Source organism: Humulus lupulus, chromosome 8 (genome assembly GCF_963169125.1).
Source record: "Humulus lupulus chromosome 8, drHumLupu1.1, whole genome shotgun sequence".
In the NCBI taxonomy this organism is placed as follows: Eukaryota; Viridiplantae; Streptophyta; class Magnoliopsida; order Rosales; family Cannabaceae; genus Humulus; species Humulus lupulus.
In genome coordinates, this window is record NC_084800.1 from 130,272,570 (window position 1) to 130,281,631 (window position 9,062).

At 34.7% G+C, this 9,062-nt stretch overlaps 1 protein-coding gene across 1 annotated transcript; it reads left to right on the plus strand.

Moving 5' to 3' along the window:
* Positions 1 to 4,114: 4,114 nt before the first annotated feature.
* Positions 4,115 to 8,051, plus strand: LOC133796064 (uncharacterized). Its single transcript, XM_062233544.1, has 6 exons — positions 4,115 to 4,732; positions 4,814 to 4,966; positions 5,218 to 5,530; positions 5,692 to 5,834; positions 5,949 to 7,079; positions 7,203 to 8,051. Exons 1-6 carry the CDS (start codon positions 4,115 to 4,117, stop codon positions 8,049 to 8,051), a joined length of 3,207 nt encoding a protein of 1,068 aa, XP_062089528.1.
* The last annotated feature ends 1,011 nt before the right edge of the window (positions 8,052 to 9,062 follow it).

Here is a 9,062-nt window from a genome sequence, read left to right on the forward strand (position 1 = left end):
TGACTATGCTTAAACTGTGAATGATGGTTGTGTTATTCTATCTGGTTTTGTCTGCCACATCTGATTGCTGTATAGTTATCTATGAGTGATCGGCACTGGCTGTATTCGGCAAATTACATATGAAATGCAGGTCAAGATGGCGGGGCCACTTAAAGGGTTATGAACCCATGGGTTCAGTACAAGACGTATGAATGAATATTGGATTGTCGTGAATTGTGTGATCTCTTGTCATGGTTATTATGAGATTTAAATGTCGTTATAGTTTTCTTGTTGGGCCTCGGCTCACGGGTGCTTTATTGTGCAGTCAAGGGTAAAGGAAAGCTAGATCAACCATGAGTTAGAGAGTTGAAGAGGCAGTGTGTACATACTCAGCCTACTTGGTTGCCATGGTCGAGATATTTTGAGGAACATGGGGTTATTCGCTCAATTTTTTCTGCTTAGGTCGCTTAGTTCTATAATTTTGTTGTAACTATATTTTTCATTTAAAACATTTGGGATCCCTTGTATTTAGTTGTACCTTTCTAATGAAAAGTTTAACTTCATTGGCCAAAATTTTTAGCAACAAAATTTTTATTTAACCTAAATTACACTTTTAAGTCTGAAGGACTCACTTAACGAGTTGAGCACTATATTTAACACACGGTGTCACAGTCCTAGATTAGTAAGGCGTTACAACTTGGTATCAGACCTGCCATGGTTAATGGTTCCTAAAGATAGGTTGAGTGTGTACGCTTGCTGCTAAAGAAAACTCGACTCATGGTTTGGTAATTAATGTGTCACATATGTGTTTAACTGCTTATGTGAGATGTGTATATCATATCTGCATGCTAGAATAGGAAGCATGAAATATACTGATAGGGCCTGACCCTTGACTGTTGTGTGAATACAAAAGATGTGCTTATTAGCACTACGGATGCTTGTAAATATAAAGAATGTGCTTATTAGCACTACTATTAAGTGTGTATGCTTTTATTGTTTGGTTTTGGACCACAGGGTGGTTCCTGGACATTGTTATCATTGTCTGATAGGCCGAGTCATTGATTGTAGATACACTTGGGAAATTATTAGAAGGCGATCAAAACGACTAGTCATCGTAGAGGTCTAGGCTAAAGATGATAACCAGGGTCAGAACCCTCCACCTGCCCCTCAAGATTGATAGTAAGTGCTTGCTAATATGCAAGCGAGACTTTAGAGAGGAGGATGAGATCAGACTTCTAGGATAGCAGGTTCCGCTAGGGAATGCTGCACCGGTTGTGGCAGCAATTTTATCGCAGTCAGAGATTGAGAATAGATGGGAGTTGTTACATGAGAGGTTCAGGAAACAACTGTTAGGAGTATGTCCTAAAAGCATGTAAAATAAATTTATTATTTCAATGAATAAATAAATACAATGGTCAATTTTTGTTATATTTAGATTATTAAATTATTGTTTTAATAATTTTGTAAATATCAAAAAAATTCCATATTCATTATTGAGGATGTGATCTTGTATTAGTACGAGAGAATTAAGATCACATGAATGAATAAAAATAGTCAATAACAACAAATTGAAGTTATGGAATTCTTTAATTGGGGCTGTAAGTAAGGTTTCTTGAGTTTCATGTTGATACAAATAATCTAGATTCAGATTATTGATGTGGTAAGACATCTCGGTAAAGGTGCTTTATATAATATGATTATATATGACATTGACCGATATGAATAAAAGTCTTTATCCAAAAACCATTTAATAATAAAGACTTGTAATTCATATCATAACTGATGATCATTTATAGATCAACCTAAATCTTCAGTGTTCATGAACTCCTGTTCATATTTATTAAATCTTTTGATTCATTCGTTAAGGTCTCTTTATAGAATGAGGCTAATGACTTTTGTTTTGGAGATTTAATACCATTGATGGCTGGGAACATGTATCAACAATACGAAATCTAATCTTTCCTAATGGATCATATATTAGTTCCCTTAAGGGTTAATTCTGGAACTGAATAATTTTGAGCTCAAATCTATAATTAGATTATAGATTAATTATTCACTAGTGAATTAATGCTACTTAAGGAATAAGAAGTAAATTAGAAAGGTAAAATGATAATTATTCCATTCTAATTTATGAACTAATTAATTAGAGGGTTGAACTATTGTAAGATGGTTATATCAATGGACATCTTAGAATAAGATTTCTGTAAAATTATATCTATAACATAAAGAGTGCAATTCTAAATTTATAGTGGAGAAATATCAGAATTAATAAATTAACTATTATAATTATAGAGTTTAATTATTTAGTTTCAATTTATTGGAGCTTAATGTTATAGGTCCATGGTCCTCGAAATATCTCAAACAAACACTAACAAAGGTAAATACAAAAATGGGCAAAAGGACTTATTTGATAAGTAAAATCTTTTTCTATGCACTAAACATAATTATTGTAAAATTATGTGTAATTAATTAATTATTTGATTTCACAAAAATATAATTTATTTTTGGAATTTTTGGTATTTAAATAATAAGAAAAAATTGGGAAAAATCACATGCCTTCCTTTGCATGTCGTACATGTGTAGCACAGTGCACAGTCACTATGCTACACGCATAAGAAGCTCATGGCAGTCTCTTAGTTCCAAAATTTTAGTTATTTAAATATTAAATAAATAATGAGATATTGTAATATGATTAAAATATTATTATTTAAACAAAATCTAAGAACGGATTAGTTATTTTCAAATTGTTTAAAATAACTAATATTTTATTTTTAATATATTGAATATATTAAATATAAGATATCAGTTTTTCAGAACGATACTTTTCAAGGAAAGAAAATATATTGTGAAATCTCTCTAAGAAAGAGAACAGTGATAAAAGCATAGGTCACTATTCTTTACAAACTTAGATCCAAACTTTCTCATGTGTTGAGAACATTTTGGAAGACCTTTGTGTGAGATCTAAAGGATTTTTGACATACAAAAAGATAGCAGCAAGGAAGGACTTGAAGTAATTTTCTATTCATATCTTTGATTCAATATATATATATGTATGTGAAGAAGTAGATCTAGAAATCTTGTGGGATTAAATTAACAATTTTGATTGTTGTTCCACTGCGTATAATCTCTGATTTAATCTATACAAACCAACAAATGGTACCAGAGCCATCTTCACATATAAATATATATTGAATCTGTGTGGTTTTAGTTTTATGCATTTTTTTTATGAATGAATGGATGGCTTAATATGATTGAATGCATGGGAATGTTGAATCATTAATTGTATGGTGTTTCGGGTTAGGATTTGTTTATGATTAGATCATTGTGTAAGCCATTATGAGGCATAGGATTTATGTAATTTTATTCGGTTTTTGACACCATAAAATTGTAATTTCGATCACACAAATGTCAAAACGGAGCCCGGGATTCAGAATTCAGCCACTATTCCTCCGAGGCCACCCTTCGAGCCACTGCAGGGGATGTCGTACGGACGAGTCCGTACAAAATGGCCCGGCAGCACCAAATGGTGCCACGTGTCCCCGACTTACTGGTCCAGAATTTTTTTTTTCTGAAAATATTTTGTTATTTTTAAAATTTTTAAAATGTTAAATATCCGTACCATCTAAAGAGCCATTTACAGGCGTGAGGTTTCTCCATGGTGAGACGCAAGAAGATTAACCAGAAGCCTGCTATTAGTGATTGAAGCACCATCGATCCAGGTTGCCTCGAAGAGAAGTTGACTAATGTTGACGAAGAGCCGTCGGCTGAGATGGAGGAGATTTTCAAGGATACATTGGTAGAATTTCCTGAGATTGGAGGGCATATTTCTTTGGATATGATTGCGGGAAAGTCTGGGGTGAAGGAGACTGGTGTGAGATGGAGTGATCAAGTAGAGCCTGGAAATGATTTTCAAAATCTAGCCAAAGATAAATGGTCTAATTTTCGAGCAATGTTACCGAATCAAGGAGGAGCTTGACTTAAATTTGAGGAACCATTAATTCGTGATGGGCAAAGGATAGTTTAGGTTGATTTGGAGGAGATTGAAGTTGAAGCTTCATTCTGGGGTTCAGCAGTGGTGTGTATGGTCCTTGGTGCCAATCCCCCGTTTGTAGTATTTGAGGGCTTCATTAAGAGAATGTGGGGTAAACTAGGTATTGATCAGATTGCAAGACTAAATGCTGGGTATACTCTTGTTAAATTCAGAGATGAAGTTACTCGAGATTTGGTGTTGGAAGCTGGTGTTATCCATTTCGATAGAAAACCAGTTATAGTGAGACCGTGGACAATTGATTTAGCTGATATGAGGTTAGTAAAATCTGTTCCTGTTTTGGTGAGATTTCCTGGTTTGAGGCTACAATACTGGGGTACTAAATGTTTGAGTGCCTTGATGAGTACCATTGGTAAGCCTATACTAGTAGATAAAGTAACAAAAGATCGATCTATGATGCAATTCGCTAGGGTGTTAGTGGAGATTGAAATATCAGATGAGGTTCCTAGGTCCATTCAATTTTTGAATGAAATAGGTCAATTGATGGAACAACTATTGGAATTTGAATGGTTGCCGACTCAGTGTAAGCAATGCAGAATTTATGGTCATACCGAGGCTTGGTGTAATAGAAAACAGGGTGAGGTTTGGAGGAAGAAAGAAAGGAATATTGAAGGAGAATATAAACAACAGTCCACTGATCAGACAATTTTATCAGTTACTACAGGTTTAGCTAATGAGGCAGTCTCAAAAGACAAACAGAAAAAGGTATCTAAGGAGAGAGATGACTCCCATTCGATATCAATTCAACTTGATTCAGATATTGGCAAAGTCTAAAAAAACTCTCAGGAAGTTGTGCGTAAGGAGAGATGGGACACAAGGGAGGCACAGGAGGCAGATTGGATCACTCCTAAAAGAATGGGTGGTGTAAAGCACTTAGCTCCTAGTTCTCGGAATAAGTTGAAGAATTCATATAGTGTTTTGGAAGATAAGAGAATGGAGGTTACACATTTGGGATTCACTACATCAAAGATTTTAAATGGAGTACAACATATTTAGCTGGAATGTTCGAGGCCTAAATAAAAGGAAAAAATAGAGATCCCTTCGTGCATTTTGTAGTTTGAATAAAATTGGTATAGGTACTTTTATAGAGACCAAGTTACGTGGTAATAAATTTGAGGAGATGATGGTTTGTTGGCTGGAAGTTTTATAAGGGGACTGCTAATGAAGGTAGAATTTTGCTGGTTTGGCAGCTCAATATTATGTCAGTGGAAGTTTTACAAGACAGTGATCAGTTTATACATGCTTATGTTAAAGAGTTGTGTTCAGGTAGAGAATTCTGTTTAACGTTTGTGTATGGTAGAAACACTATTCAGGAGAGGATTCAGTTATGGCAGGATTTATCTTGTCTATCTTTTCCATTTACACCTTGGCTTGTGGCTGCAGAATTAAATTCTGTGTTTGGGTTTGATGATTGGCTAGGAGGGCGTGTAGTGTCTGGTGCAGAAATGGCTGATGCTCAGAGATGGAGATCTATGGGGTTGGTGGATGAGCTTCGATCTATTGGTTCACATTACACTTGGACAATAACCAAGTTGCTGAGGCTAGAATATTCTCTATACTGGATCATATTTTTAAGAATGAAGCTTGGATGGATTTGTTTCCTCATTCTATAGCATATATAAAGTGGGATGTAATTTCTGACCATTGTTTTTGTAATATTAAAGCTATTTCAGCTTTGGAATTAGGCTTTAATCCTTTCTGTTTCTTCAATATGTGGACTGAACATGAAGGTTTCAAGGAATTTGTTATGCAAAGCTGGCACAAGTCGATCAAAGCTCATGGTTTAGAGGGAATTACCAGGATATTGGTGAGGCTAAAACAAGTCCTTCGCTAGTTCAATAGAAGGGAGATTGGTGATGTTGAGCACAAGTTTAATATTGCCAAAGAGGATTACGATTTTGCCCAATGTCAACTCCAATAGGACCCTCATTCAGCTGATTTTCAAAGAGAGGAGCGGTCTACTTTTGAGACTTTTGTTTATCAAGCCAAATACTATGATAGTTATCTAAGGCAAAGGAGCAAAGTCAACTGGCTTAGATTTGGGGATGATAATACAGCCTATTTTCATGCTTGTTTGAAACAGAGGAAGGCCTCTAATCGAATTACTTCGTTTATTAATGATGCTGGGCAGGTCAATGAGAAGTTTGAGGATGTAGTGGCTCACTTCTTAAATCATTTTCGTAGTATCATGGGTAGTCACAGTACGACTTCTGTTCCAATTCAAAGAGAGTGTTTTATTCATGGAGGCAACTTGTCCTTAGATCAGCAGCTGAGATTGGTAAAACCTTTCACCAAGAAGGATGTTAAAGATGCTATGTTTAGTATTAATTCGATTAAGAGCCCAGGTCCTGTTGGATATTGTTCAGGTTTTTTCAAAGTAATGTGGGAAGAGATAGGAGATGAAATATCAGATGCTATTTTGGGTATTTTTGATCATGGTTTGCTGCCTAATGAACTTAATAATGAAAATCTTTCGTTGATTATGACGGTTGAGAATCCTACTAAGGTAGTGGAGTATAGACCCATAGCTTGTTGTAATACTCTGTACAAATGTATTTCAAAAATGCTATGTGGTAGATTGAATAAGGTTCTTCCTCTGTTAATTAACCAAAATCAAGGAGCATTTTTTAAAGATAGATTGTTGGCTCATAACATTCTTATCTTTAAGGATATCATTAAAGGTTACAAGAGGAAACATATCTCCCCTAGATGTGTGATGAAAGTTGACCTTAGCAAGGCCTATGATACGATAGATTGGCAAATTTTGGAGGATATTCTTACAGCCTACTGTTTTCCTGGTCAGTTTATTAGATGGGTTATGGTTTGTTTAAAGGGCACATCTTACTCAATCTTGATGAATGGTAGAATTCAAGGAAGCTTTATTGGTAGGAAGGGTCTTAGACAAGGGGACCCTATTTCTCCCTTGCTATTTGTTCTTGTTATGGAATACTTTACTCGGTTGCTTATTCAAGCTTCCCAAAGTAAGGAATTCAGATATCACTCTAATTGTAAGAAGCTGAATTTGGTTAGCCTTTGTTTTGCTGATGATTTGGTGCTGTTTTGTAAGGGAGCCGCTAGCTCTGTTTAGATTATCAAAGAGTGTTTCAATTCATTTAGTCTTGCTTCTAGTTTAACAGCTAATTTAGCTAAGTCACAGGTGTATTTTGGGGGTTAGGCAGAGAAGGAGTCTAAGAATATTCTGGCGAGACTTCAATTTACTGAAGGTTTTTTCCCTCTAAAGTATCTTGGAGTTCCTCTCAGGCCTACTAAATGTAAGGCAAGTGACTGTGCTGCTATTATAAAAAAGATTCACTTGAAACTTCATCATTGGTCCAGTCGGCTTCTGTCATTTGCTGGGAGAGCACAGCTTATTCACTCTGTTTTATTGGGGATAAGATCGTTTTGGATGAGTATATTCCTCCTCCCAAAGAGTGTCATTAATGAGATTGATCATTTATGTAGAAGATTTTTATGGGGGACTAGTACAAGTAATGAAAATAGAAGCAAAGTTCATCTCACGACTTGGGAGCAGGTTTGCTTGCCTAAAAGTTTAGGTGGTATTGGATTTAAGGAAGGGTCTAAATGGAATAAGGTGTTGTTAGCTAAGTTCCTTTGGGTTATTTCGTCTAAACAAGGTATCCTTTGGGTGAAATGGGTGGATGCCATTTATCTCAAAGGGCAGAGCTTTTGGGATTATAAGTTTCATTCTGATGTGAGCTGGTACTGGCGTAAGCTGGTTAATTTGAAAGTTCTTATCACTAGAGATGTGCTGGAAAAGGCAGTTAAGAAGAACAAGCTTAATATGAGAAATCTCTATGTTCAGCTGCTAAACAAAGAGAGGGTTCGTTTTGCTAATGTGGTTTGGTGCAATCTGGCGATTCCCAAGCATAGATTTATTTTATTGCAAGCTACTATGGGGCACTTACTTACTAGAGATAATATGGTGCATTGCCATTTGAAGTTAGAATCTGTTATGTGTCCGACTTGTGATATGCAACAGGAAATCATGGCCATCTGTTTTTAAATGCCAGTTCTCTCAACAGGTTATAGCTAGAGTTGCTGCATGGCTGGGAAATGATGTTTGGCCAGTTTAGTTTGAAGAGTGGTCCTCTTGGATGATTGGGAGGCCTAAGGGTCTGAAGCAAAAGTTGGCAGCAACTGCTTTAGCTGCATCAGTCTATTTGATTTGGTGGAATAGAAACAATTGTCTGTTTAATTTTTGCTCTATGACTGTTGATAGATTTGATCATTTGATAAAGTATTATTTGAAAGCTAGAATTGCTAGACTTCCTAGGACTAAATTGAAGAGCAAAGATATAGCTTTTATTGAGAAGTTACCCCGAATGTAATGTCTCTGTTTGAGGGTGCTCAATTTGAGCTTGAGTTGTAATTGGTTGTTGTGGTTCAATATATTCTCTTTTCATAAAAAAAAAATGTTAAATATCCTATTTATTAGAAATTTGATATTTAATTAATGAGATAATTTGTTATCCTAACAAACATTTTTGAAAATATTATTTAAATATTTTTTTTAAAAAATATAACAGATTTTAATTAAATTTATTTCAGTTTTTTAATTAAAAGATGTTTTAATTAAAAAGGAAAATAAAATAATGAATACTTAAAAGTTTTGTTTTAATTAATCAAGATAATTTGAAAATTGTTTTCTTATTATTATTCTGCACCAACAACGACACATATCCTACCGAAAGTAAAGTAAAGAAGCCCAATGGAGATCAAGACGGTTTTATTTTATTTTATAAAGAGGTTGTAAAATTAGAAATACCCAAAAGCACCCGATTCAAGATTTATTGGTTATTTATTTATTTAAATAATTTTTTTCATGTGATTGATAATTGTTCATGCATTTTGTGCCATACATAAAAAACCCACACAGTCATTATCATGCATCTCATTGGTAGAAACATGATTATTAGGATTGTCCTATATGTTTATATGAATTGTTTTGCGAAACTAATTGCATATAAATTACTTAGTTTTATTCTTTGAAAACTTGGTAAAATATCACACCAGT

Bases quoted from the DNA above. Each gene is read 5' to 3' on its own strand.
- LOC133796064 (XM_062233544.1), top strand. From the start codon at position 4,115: ATGTGGGGTAAACTAGGTATTGATCAGATTGCAAGACTAAATGCTGGG. The intron at 4,733-4,813 runs GTATCTAAGGAG...AAAAACTCTCAG, and splicing joins CAAAAGACAAACAGAAAAAG to GAAGTTGTGCGTAAGGAGAG. The intron at 5,835-5,948 runs GTGAGGCTAAAA...CAACTCCAATAG, and splicing joins AGGGAATTACCAGGATATTG to GACCCTCATTCAGCTGATTT.